Source organism: Vicugna pacos, chromosome 22, assembly GCF_048564905.1.
Source record: "Vicugna pacos chromosome 22, VicPac4, whole genome shotgun sequence".
NCBI lineage: Eukaryota > Metazoa > Chordata > Mammalia > Artiodactyla > Camelidae > Vicugna > Vicugna pacos.
This window is the reverse complement of record NC_133008.1, coordinates 8,107,540-8,119,233: the sequence shown is the minus strand read 5'-3', so window position 1 is coordinate 8,119,233 and position 11,694 is coordinate 8,107,540. Positions and strand designations below refer to the sequence as shown.

General features: G+C 59.1%; 1 protein-coding gene across 8 annotated transcripts; it reads left to right on the top strand.

Moving 5' to 3' along the window:
• The first annotated feature begins 2,406 nt into the window (after positions 1 to 2,406).
• On the top strand, positions 2,407 to 11,544 carry PRR7 (proline rich 7, synaptic). Of its 8 annotated transcripts, none has more exons than XM_072947155.1 (5): positions 2,766 to 2,947; positions 3,936 to 3,992; positions 5,986 to 6,159; positions 10,103 to 10,756; positions 10,977 to 11,544. In XM_072947155.1, the coding sequence occupies exons 4-5, from the start codon at positions 10,345 to 10,347 to the stop codon at positions 11,372 to 11,374; spliced, it is 810 nt and encodes a 269-aa protein (XP_072803256.1). In that variant the 5' UTR covers positions 2,766 to 2,947; positions 3,936 to 3,992; positions 5,986 to 6,159; positions 10,103 to 10,344; the 3' UTR covers positions 11,375 to 11,544. The 8 variants fall into 8 exon arrangements, with proteins under 8 accessions (XP_072803260.1, XP_072803255.1, XP_072803256.1 ...); XM_072947158.1 differs by having other exon boundaries at positions 2,766 to 2,980; XM_072947159.1 differs by lacking the exons at positions 2,766 to 2,947; positions 3,936 to 3,992 and adding an exon at positions 2,407 to 2,567.
• Positions 11,545 to 11,694: the final 150 nt, after the last annotated feature.

The following is an 11,694-nucleotide window of genomic DNA, read 5'->3' as shown; positions in this document are numbered from 1 at the left end:
ACAGCCCAGTGCAGGGCAGGCATGTGAGGATGAGTGCCAGCCAGATAGGTGGGTCCAGATTCCCCTTGGGCTAAAGAGACACCCAGGGAACTTCGTGGCTAGGGTTCAGACCTACCTTAAAGTTCTTACCACAGTGGGTCCTTGACAGCAGAAACTTCCAGAATTCACTTCCCAAAAAGCCAAGCTCACCTCCTCCCCAACCAGCTCTCTGGTGGGAGCTGGGAACCCAGGTGGAGATGAGGCCCCTGCCAGCTTGGAGCTGAGTCCGGTAGGCAAACAGACATGGGAACAGTAGGACCCAATGTGATCAGCACCATGGTAGTGACGATTCTAGAGCTGGTGGGGCTGGGACTGCGACAGGACTGGGGCTGGGGCCAATACCAAGCAGGGGACGCCCATTGCCACAAAGTTGTCAAGAGCTGGTACCCTTCAAAACACAGAACCAGATGCTCCCAGGTAGAGGAGTGAGGAGCCAGATGGATGGTCCTGGGCCTCTAGGGGTTTGGGATGGCTGTACGTCGGGTAGAGGTGGAAGAAAGGAGTGGCTGGAGCCAAAGTCAGTGAGACTCAGCCACACCAGGCTTTGAAAGCTGTGTTCAGATGTGGGGACTCATGTGGAAGGTGACTTTCCAAAGGATTTTAGGTGGCTGTGTCAGGATGTCTACCAAGCATGTACAAAAGGACCCCATGTTTCCTTTGGGTAAACTCCTCTGTCAGTCCTTGTGGTTTAAATGGGGCTGGACTAGCACCCCCTGCATATACATACACTAGAGCATGACCCAGATGGCACTGTTAGGGATCTTTGGTTGCAAGTGACACAGCTGTCCTATAGCTACCTTAGAAAGTGTTAACAGGATATGGAGGAGCCAACAGACAGGACAAATCAGAACTGGGACAGCTTTGGGGTCACAGTTGCAGACCCCATTCTTACCAGGGCACAACCCCCTGGAGCAAGATGCTACAGCTATGTTTATGTCTGCATCATTGAGCCTAGCTCTGAACCCAAACCAGGCTGGGAACCTGCTCAGTGTGCATTGGAAGAGCAGGGCACTTGGGTTCACAGGCCCACTCATGGCACCCACAAGGTGCATTGAGTTTCCCTAGTGAAAGCAGGGTGCTCATACCCAAAGAAAAAGGAATGGATATGGGTGGCTGAACACATATCCCCTCCCCTATACCTGCATCACTCAACCGAAATGAATCCAAAAAGCCCACGTGGGTTGCTAGAACTATTAGGGAAGAACTAGGGTTCTCAGTTCCTCTGGGGATCGGTGGCAGGATACAAGCATGGAGCTATGGGGTCATCCTCACCACCACTCGGGGATATTTGCCTGAAAATGATGCAAACAGGGAAGAAAGCTGAGTGGAGAGAACAGATACGTGCCTGATGTCATAGCTGGGACACCTGGAACGGATTGTAGAGGAAAATGTAGAGTGGCTGGTGGACAGACTAACATGGGTGATATCAAGGAGGCTCCAAGATCTCCCCAACGTGCTCCAAAGGCTAGTCTGAGGCAGGGCTAAAGGAGCACGTCCATAGCTAAAAATCTACCCGTGGACTTCCCAGTTATATGAGCCAAATGCCTTTGGGCTCAAACCTATTTGTTTTGGGGTTCTGCAACTTGCAACTCAAAAAGTCCCAGCCTATGTGGTGGCGGAGGGTGTTTTGGGAAGATCACCCTAAGTATAGTGGAGAATTTGGACTGGAAACAGAGAACCAATTAAGAGGTTTTGGACAACCAGTTTCAGACTCAGCCTGAACAATGGGACCCTCACTAGGGCTCACCAGTCTTCCCTGGAGATGAGCAGGGTCCATGGAGGCCAGGACTATGGATCCAGCACTAGGTTCTCCTCCCTGTGCTACTTACTAACCATGCGGTGGTGTGTGCTTGCTGGAGACAGTAGGAAGGGCCGTGCGTTGGGAGGGGGCCCTGGATTTGCGGATTGAGTCACACTGGGGTGCCCGCCTGCTCCACAATCCCCCCACCTCGTGTGTGCGGTGCTTGTTAGGAGATGGCCGGGGACCGGACTTGAGTGCGCTCTCCCAGTTGAGGGTGTGTGTGTGTGTGTGTGTGTGGTGTGTGTGTGGGGTGTGTGTGGGGTGTGTGTGTGTGTGTGTGTGTGTCTCTCTCAGGGTTCTCGATCTCAGCTGCTTGGCTCAGCATCCTGTGTGCTCGGGACAGCCTGTTGCCAGGAGCTGGGCGGTGTAGAGTGGGCATTCCCTGTGCAGGATGATCCCGGCGCCCTGGGTGCCGAGTCTCGGTGCGACATGTGGGTGCTGGGTCCTCCGCCTTTCGCTCCCGGGACAGCCTCCTCAGCAACGAGTGGCAGGGGGTGGGGGCCCTATGCTGGCTGCCGCGCGCGCGCGCACGCCGGGCTCGGTACGCGCCGTGTACGTGCCCGTGCGCGCGCCCCGCGGCTCCAGCCCAGCGCTCGGAGCCGCCTTCGCTGCCACAGTCAGCTCCCTGGGGCCGCCGCCGCTTCCCCCGAGTCGGGGGCTCTGTCCGCGGGGCCCGCGCTGCTCGCCCCGAGCCAGGAGGACGAGCTCGAGGAGGATGCCTGGGCCCGTGAGTACCGCGGCGGCCGGCCGGGCGGTCCCGGAGCGCGGGCGGAAGATGGTCCCGGGGCTGAGCCCCTCCCCGCGGGCGGCTCCGCGCCCTGGCCCCGGGTCGCTGCCCCGGACCCCCGCCCCGGCCAGCCCCTCCCCCAGGCCACACCAGAGGGAGGGAGAGAGGGAGGGAGAGGGAGGGCGCCAGTGAGCGAAGGAGCTGGAGCGGGGAGCGAGCCGCCACCGGTTCGCTTGGAAACGGTTGCCACAGCAACTGGGTTGCGCTCCCCGGCAACGCGGCTGCGGGGCGGCGACGCCCCCTCCCCCTCCCCCACCCCACGAGGGGCGGCAGCCCGGGGGCGCAGTGGGAGACGGGGTGTGGGGACACTCACTCGCCCGGTGAGGGAAACTTCGCCCTTCTGGTCTGTCTAGGTGTGCCTGCCTCCACAGCCGTCGAGGGTGGGGGTGGGGGGCGAGCGGCCCCGTGGGCACGAGCTGGCTCCCACGTGGCTGCAGTAGTCGCAGCAGGGCTCTTGGGGTGGCTGCAAACGTGGGGGCGGCCCACCCTGGGCTTGCGGTGGGGAGGAGGAGGCATGGGTCTGGGGTCTGTGAGCTGCCACCCCCCCACCCCCAACCCCCGCCTGCGAAATGACCTGACCCGAGTTGGATGCCCCAGAGGCGATGTTTCCTACCCGGGAGAGGAAAGAAGCTCGCATCCTCCTCTTTATGGCCAGACATGTGCCAAACCGCGGCCTGGGCCCGCGGCGGGTCTCTGCTCCTCTTCCCAAGCCTCCATTCTCCAGGGATGGGTGGGAGCAGCGTGGGCAGAAGCAGAGGGAAGGACACAGCTGACCCAGGGAAGCTGGAGCCCAGGCCAGATGGGAGCGCCCCGGCCCATTGTCTGAATCACAAGTGTCCCTTTCTTGTCTGAGCACAAAGCCCAGACTGTGCTGAGTGGCATGCAGGTTGGCCGGCGGGCAGGCCAGCGCCACATGGAGATGCCCTGTCCTCCAGGGGAGCTCCTCTGGGAGGAGAATGGCCGCTGAGTCAGAGGAAATGACCTCTGGCTCCCCTCCCAGCCTCCCCTCAGTGGGTATGCTGGGGAGAGAAATGGCCCTCCTGCCAGCTTTCCTGGGCCTGACTCAGCAGATGCCAGCCCCGACCACAGGCCTTGGACCCAATATCCCAGTGACCACAACCACCCTTGGGTTTCCTTTCCCATCCAGGGAGGTGTCCTGGGTACCAGAGGTAACCATTACCCTTGGAGGCCTTGGCATAAGATGCCCTTAGATGAGTGGTGTCCTAAGTCAGGCCTGAGTCTCCGCAGGCAGGAGTGCCTTTGGAATTACTCACAGGCTCCTTTCGTTCTGTTCCTGTTCTTCTTGAGACCTGTGTTCAGTGCTCTGCATCCACTATCTCCTGGTCCTTACACCAATTATGCAAGGTAAGTTTATTAGCCCCGTTTTAGAGGTGGAGACTCCAGGCTCAGGGAGGTAAAGTGACTTGCCCAAGGTCACACAACCTGTTAAGTGGTGGAGCTTAGTTTCCAGTGCAGGTTTCTCTGCTGGCCTGGCCCCTCTCTGCTTGCTACATACCGTCTCTTGTGACCCAGGCAGAACTGTAGAGCCTTCTAGAGGAGCGTTCTTAACCACAGTCCTCCAGGGAGGAAATCCCCTCTGTTTTTTAGGCCTTGGTACACCTTGTCTCCTTCCAGCAAAATCAGCCAAATGCTCTATAGGACTGTGCCACTGCTCTGCTGCCTCCCTCCCTCCCTCCATTTCCTCCCTCTGGGGGAGGCTCAGCAGTACGGCTACCTCAGTCCCCTGGGAAGCCCCCAAGGCCCTCTTCCTTGGTTCGTAGGCTCTGTGGCCTGATCACCTTGCAGCCCTGGCTGTAGCAGGAGGAATTTAGCAATGATGGGCCCATTGCAGTGCTGGGCCCTGTGGATGCTCCATTTAGCTCAGGGGTTGCTACCCAAATGCTTCCAGGGCCCAGGTCGACCAGGGCGCAGTCTGTGTCGCCATGTGAGAAGGTGAACTTAGTATGACCAGGTTGTCCCATTTTCAAGGTGAGCCAAAAACCCAGACTTTTATGTAAAATCTCTTGGTTTTTAAATGTTGGCAACTAATCATAGTATTTTTTAAAAAATGATTATGGGCCAACCAAACATGTCCATGAACTGTGTCCTACCTGAGAGTCACGAGGCGGAGACCTCTGGTCCATAGGAGAGTGATGGCAGTTTTTGCTGGACCATCTCCAGGCTTGTGCAGATGTAGCACCGGGGGCTGGTTTTCACATTTGAGCCTCTTGAGGCTGCAAGGGGCCGGCATTTGGCCTGTCACCTGCAGCTGTGTATGCTGGGCTTGAAGTATTTTCACATTCCCCACCAGTTTTGCTCCTCCCTTGGCACTGCCAGGCAGGTCTCATCATCTCAGCCTGACAGGTGAAGAAACTTCAGCTCAGGCGTGGGGGACGGCCGGGATGGGGTTACACAGCTCGGTCAGGACAGAACCAGGATTTGAACCCAGGGCTCCCTACTCAGTGCTCTGCCTGTTCACCAGGCTCCCTTAGAGGGGCAGATCTGAGTCCATTAGACACTGACCCACTAGGGCCCCAGTCTCAGTTGTCGTGTTTGCAGTTTCCCGAGCCCTGCCTTCCTGGCTTGGTGCCAAGGTTGGGTCACAGATACACTACCTGTAGGTGAGGGTGCCAAGTCAGTACTTTGGCTAAGCTGGAAAGGAGGTTCTGGCCAGCTCCAAGCCTGGCTGACTGTGGCAGCTGGGACAGTTCCCATCATCTCCGTCTGGCTTCAGTTCATCTGTCTTGGTGTGGGAGGAGTGTAAAAATGTCACCAGTGCCTCCCTGAAATGCCCTTCCTGCTGGGACAGCAGGCTTTGCAGTCACCTGGCCTTCACAGGCACCCAGCCATGTGGGCCTGAGCGGCCTCAGCTCCTGCCTGCAGAGTAGGGATGGCATCCTCTCCCTCTGGGAGAATGATTCTAAAGAGGTTAGCGAAGGCCTGGTGTGTTCAGGGCATGCGGAACACGTGAGCAGTCACCTTCTCCTCCCCTCCCCTCATTCCACACGCCACGCTCTCCTCCCTCTCTCCTCCCTCTCTCCTCTGTCCCCTGCTCTGAATTCCTGTCCCTTCACTTAACCAGCAGCTCTGGCCTCACGTCCAGGGCTTCCTTGTGTGACCCAGAGCCCCTGTTACCTGGGATTCCCTCTGTCTACTCCAGAACCCCTGGAGATGTCTCCACGTAGGCTTTTCCTTTTATTCACATGGCTGGATGGGTCCTCAGATCTCTTAAAACCTCCCTGGGAAGGCTGAGAGCTGAGAGCTGGTCTTTCTCAGTGACATTTTGGTGAATGGCCAACATTTCCCAGGAATGACTTAGATGCTGACCCAACACTTGAGGTGTTCCCTGTCCTTACAGCTAAAAGACCAGACAGGTAACTGGACACCTCCGAGTTGCTCCCTCAACAAGTGGCTTTTTAGCTACTACATACTTGAGCAGATGATCAAGACAGATGCAGCCTCTCGTGTTGGACACAGGCCACTGCAGAACACTGTGAATGATGTCGCTGGGCTTCTCATCCAGCCCTGGGGGGTGAGTTAGCCGGAGGCTGATGTGTCTAGGGGGGAGACAGGCGAGGCCACGAGGCTGAGTAGCAAGGGCAGCAAGACTGTGTTGCATCTGGGTTCAGGGGAGGGCCTGGGGGAAACGGGCGATGCGGAGAGTGCTAGGCTGCACAGAACAGTGGAAGTAGAGAGTGGTGACAAGCATGGTAACAGGGGCCCAGGTGTGAGGCCACGGTGACCTGGCTAAGCCAAGGAAGTGGACAGATAAAGACACACTGCACTGAGGGTTCAAAACAACAGGATGTGGCAGCTGGAGTAAACGGCAGGCCTTTTGCTGAGATAAAAGGCCCAGCAGCAGATCTTTGGGATCTAAGGCTTTGGTGCCAGGGTTCTTCATGCAGAGGAGCGATGTGGGAGGCCCCCAGAGCAGTGCACCAGCCCTAGACTAAAAGGTTTGTGTGACCTTGGGAGTCATTTAGTCTCTTTGAGCCAAGTGTTCTCACCTGTCAAACGGACAGAATGCTCACCTAGTTAGTTCATAGGGTGACTGAGAGAACTCTGTGGCAGCCAGTCCTGGGGCGGAGGGCGCCTCAGGGACACGCATCTCTGCACCCCCAGCTCTTGAGCTGCGGTCTGCAGTGTTCATGTTTGTCAGGCATCTCCAGACCCTTTGCGTGGGTCAGCTCACTCTTCCCTGTGGTCACCAATGAGGAAACTGAGGCAACACGGAGGTTAAGAAACTCACCCCCCAGCTCTCACTCCTGTCCCCCTGCTGTGCTCCCAGCGGGTGTGTGGCCTGAGAAAACCCTGCAAAGTGATACACTCACAAACTCCACAAATAAACCAAGAAGGCCTGAAACATGTCTAGATAACCCGCAAGAAGCAAGAAAAGAGAAAGAGGAAACAGAAAACAAATCATAAACTGGCCGACTTAAGGATGAGTCCTGCTGAAGGCACCACTCCTAGCACACAGCTGGAGGTGGAGCTTGCTGGGGACCAGAAGTGTGTCTGCAGGGGATGGGGAAGGCGAGGGGCTGTGAGCAACAAGCAGGGTCTGCTTCGGAAGGGCTCCCCGGACCCTGGCAGGAGCGTGCACGGGGTGTGGAGGGGTAAAGGGACAGAAAAGGCTTTGAGAAGCTTGGCCTGGCTAGGAGAAACACTTGGAAAGGTCTGAATGAATCCCTTGATGTTTATATATTGGGCACCTGCTGTGTGGGTTAGATGAGATGTTACTGATGACTCCTGTGGACCACACTCAGGGCAGGAGGGAGGCTCAGGCAGGATTCCTGCCCTCTGGACCTGCTGGAGCACCAGGGTGAAGCAGCAGCCCAGGAGGGAGTGTCATCACCCCCCGACCCCCACCCAAAGTGGGCACCAGAGCCAGCATGGGGGTCAGAGGGCCAGCTCAGCTGTGAGGCCTTAGGCAGACTTCCTCTCTCAGACCCACAGTGGCCTAGTCTGTAAAATGCAGCAATGGTTCCTGCCTCCTGACTGGAGTTTAGCTGAATTAGGAATAAGAACATCTGCCAAGGACTGTCTACTGCGTGTCAGGCCTTGATCTCGGCCCCTTCATGCAGAATCTTATGTGATCTTCAACACCGCCTTCTCACTGGGGGTCTTGCCCATTTGATAGATGATGAGACAGGCTGAGAGGTGACAGTGGCACCCTGTAGGTCTTGGGGGTGGCCTGCCCCAGCCTGCTGTAATGCCCAGCCAGCTGAGCCAGACCCCTCTGGGCACAGTCCCTGTCCTTTGTTCCCTGTTAACCCCAGAGCTGCCATTCCATCTCTCCTTTACCCTATGGCCTTTTACTCTTAAGCTGAGAGCTGGTCGCTAGAAGCACTAGGACTTTGAGGGGAAGGAGCAGGACGGTGTGTTTTGGCTACAAGCTGGCCAGCCTGCCCCAGGTCCCCATGGCTGCCAGGTCCTCCCATACTGAGCACTCACCTGCATTTATTTACGTCTCACTTGTCCCTTAGGGGAAAATGTTTCAACATAAGACTTTAGATTCAGACTCAGATAAATCCTTTATTAGCTGTGTGACCCAAGGCAAGTCATTTCCCTCTCTGAGCCTGTCTCTCCATCAGATGGGCACGACCCTCAGTGAGAAGGTAGTGTTGAAGATTATATAAGATTCTGCAGGGAAGGGGCCTTGAATGAGTCCTCACACAGTAGACAGTACTTGGCAGGTATTTGTATTTCTCATTCAGCTAAACTCCATCACTTCCAGCCCCAGAAGTGCTTTTCTGACCCAGAGCTGTTCCTTCCTTGCCAAGAAGCCCCCTAGTTCGTGCCAGCTTCCTCAGAGCATTCCTGAAAATTCCTGTGGGCTCAGGAAAAGGAGAACACTGGATTTAATTAACTCCCAGTGACTGGCAGCATCGTGTTTTTATCTGGGCTGCGTCGCCATGGCAGCCTCATGGTGGGGTTGTCGAGGGGGCGGGTGGAGCTATTGTTCCTGCCATTGTCTGTTCTGGAACTCCGGCCCAGGAGAAAGGGACTGGCATGGGCACCAAGTGGCACATGGCACAAAGTAGCCATGGAGTCAGACAGGAGCCATCTGGGGAGAACTGTGGGGTGGCCAGTATGGCCTGGCTTCCCCCCAGCTTGCTCTCAGACCAGTGGAAGCTTAATGTGGAGTCCCCAGCATGGGGCTCAGGCCCATTGTGGCTCCCAAAGCTGAATGCATGTGTGCCTTGGTTGGGCATGCTGAGCATGGGGGCCCATGGCGCTCCTGGAAGAGGCCCCCAGGGTAGCGCAAGCAGCAGCACTCTCCCACGCCAGGCTAGGGTTCTGTGGCCAGGCTTGTGGTCATATTATGGCACTGCTGCCTGCCATCCATACAACTAATTGTGTAAAACCCATAAAACAAGAATAATTCCAGTTACCCCAAAGGGTTGTATGTGAAAGCCTCTGGGTATAAGGAATTCAAGAAGGGCTCATTTCTGTTCTGAGGGGGTGGTGAACAGTTGCCTGCCACGGCCCCTCCGCAGTCAGGGCTCCCTCCTACATACTTCTTAGGAGGCAAGGTTCCCCTCTCAACCCTGGCTGTGGAGAGGAGGAGGTGGGACTAGAGGTGCCCATCTGGAGTGATGCGGGACCAGGTGGTACCGATGACTTCAGCTAGTTTTCTGACACTGCAGAGGGAAAGGAACTGGGGGAAGGGCACAGCGGCCTGGAGCTAGAAGGGCAGGGCCGAGTGGGGCTGCGCATGGGTAGGAGGCTCGGGAAGCAGAGACGGAGCTGAGATTAAGCGGGCGGAGGCGCCTAGAGGAAAGGGAAAGAAGGAACAGCCCACGCTCATGGCGCGTTCAGCGCAGACAAAGGCAGGCCGGGGGCACGCAGTAGCTGCGGGAACCACCCATTCGAGTTCCCGCTTCAAGAGCGGCGACAACCAGGAGGCCGCCGTGCGGACCGTAATGTTCCACGCTTTGGGCAGCCAGGGGTGGGAGTGGGTACAAGACCTGGGGCGCCAGGGGCTGGCCGGTGTGTATGTACAGGGCTGAAGCTGGGAGCCGGCGGGCTGCTTGTGGGGCCCTCCTCGCCGCAAAGCAACCGCGCTCTGGCTCCTCTTCAGAGCCCTGGGAGTCTGCCTATGGGCCTATCAGGCCCTTTCGGAGCTGAGGTCCTCGGTCCCTCGGGGATGCGGATGGAGAAGCTCCCGTGCAGACTGAGGCCGAGTCCGGCCTTCGCGCGCCCCCTGCTGGCCGGACTAGAGTAACCTCGGCTGGGAGGCGGCGGCGGCAGCGGCAGCCCGGGCTCAGATCCGGGAAAACCCTACCGGGGAAACCTCGAGGCGTGACGTCATCCCCTCGATGACGTCACCTGGCCCCCACGGAGTGCGGGGGTTCCACGGAGTGCGGGGGTTTCGCAGAGGAGGCTTCCCCAGGATTGCACAGGGCACCCGCTCAGGCAGGGAAGTCGCCGGGGGCTGCTTCGCTCCTTCACCGCGTCCTGTGTCTGTCCCACAGGTCCCGCGCGGCCCCGGGTGAGGCCCGCCAGCGCGCCTGCCGGCGCCATGGGAAAGAACGGGAGCTGCTTCTGCTGCCCCCCGCCGGCGCGCGCACGACTTGAGCCCCGCTGCGGGCAGCCCCTGGCCGCAGGGCCCCGAGTGACACTGGCGGCGCCTGGGAGCGTGGCGCGGGCCCGGGGCCACGTAGAGGAGCCCATTGTCCAGTGAAGGAGCCGAGGACCCGCCGCCCGCGCCGCCGCCATGGTTATGTCCCAGGGCACCTACACGTTCCTCACGTGCTTTGCTGGTTTCTGGCTCATCTGGGGTCTTATCGTCCTACTCTGCTGCTTCTGCAGCTTCCTGCGCCGCCGCCTCAAACGGCGCCAGGAGGAGCGACTGCGTGAGCAGAACCTGCGCGCCCTCGAGCTGGAGCCCCTGGAGCTTGAGGGCAGCCTGGCCGGGAGCCCTCCGGGCCTGCCACCGCCACCACCACCGCAGCGAGGCCGCCTCGAGGCGCCGGCGCACACCCATCAGCACGTACACGTGCACCCGCTGCTGCACCACGGGCCTGCGCAACCTCACACGCACCCGCACGCACACCACCACGCGCTTCCGCACCCGCCGCCGCCGCACCTCTCCGTGCCGCCGCGGCCCTGGAGCTACCCGCGCCAAGGTAAGTACCCACCTCCGCCAGGAGGCGGCCTGGGCCACTGGGGTCGGGGAGGCCTCGGCGGGCGGCGGACTCGCTGCTGACCCGCGAGGCTTCCAGCGGAGGGCCTCCTTGAAAACCCGGGAGGAATCGGGCTGGGTCTGGGGTTGGCGACTGACCAAGGTCTCTGAGGGAGGTTGGGGACAGGTGGCCTCACGCCCTGAGACCGCTTCCTACTTCGCAGCGGAATCGGACATGTCCAAGCCACCGTGCTACGAAGAGGCGGTGCTGATGGCCGAGCCGCCGCCGCCCTACAGCGAGGTGCTCACCGACACGCGCGGCCTCTACCGCAAGATCGTCACGCCCTTTCTGAGCCGCCGCGACAGTGCGGAGAAACAGGAGCAGCCGCCGCCCAGTTACAAGCCGCTCTTCCTGGATCGGGGCTACACGTCGGCGCTGCACCTGCCCAGCGCCCCACGGCCCGCACCGCCCTGCCCTGCGCTCTGCCTGCAGGCAGACCGCGGCCGCCGGGTCTTCCCCAGCTGGACCGACTCGGAGCTCAGCAGCCGAGAGCCACTGGAGCACGGAGCTTGGCGCCTGCCGGTCTCCATCCCCTTGTTCGGGAGGACTACAGCCGTATAGAGGGGCGCCCGGCGTCCCGGGCCCCACCTGCAGACTCCTGGCCTGATTGCGGGGCTTTTTAAATGCTTCCCTTGGACTGTGGGGGGTGGGGGGGGTGGGGAGGGAGGGATTTCTTACCCCGTTTGTTACATTTTGAGGATAATAAAGGTGTGTGATCTGGTTTGGTACAAGCGGAGGGGGCACCCACTGCTTGCGCCCAAGGTTCTAGTGGCCAGGCCTGCCCGGCCTTGGCGGGACCTTACCTAAATGCACCTTTCAGCTACAAACTGGCCAGAGGGCGCAGGACTAAGCCTGAGGTCTGCCTGCTTCAAACCAGAGGC

What these genes read in the sequence shown, in the direction of transcription:
- PRR7 (XM_072947154.1), top strand. Translation starts at nt 10,345, where the DNA reads ATGGTTATGTCCCAGGGCACCTACACGTTCCTCACGTGCTTTGCTGGT. An exon ending in CTGGAGCTACCCGCGCCAAG is followed by an intron (nt 10,757 to 10,976) that starts GTAAGTACCCAC and finishes CCTACTTCGCAG; the next exon opens with CGGAATCGGACATGTCCAAG.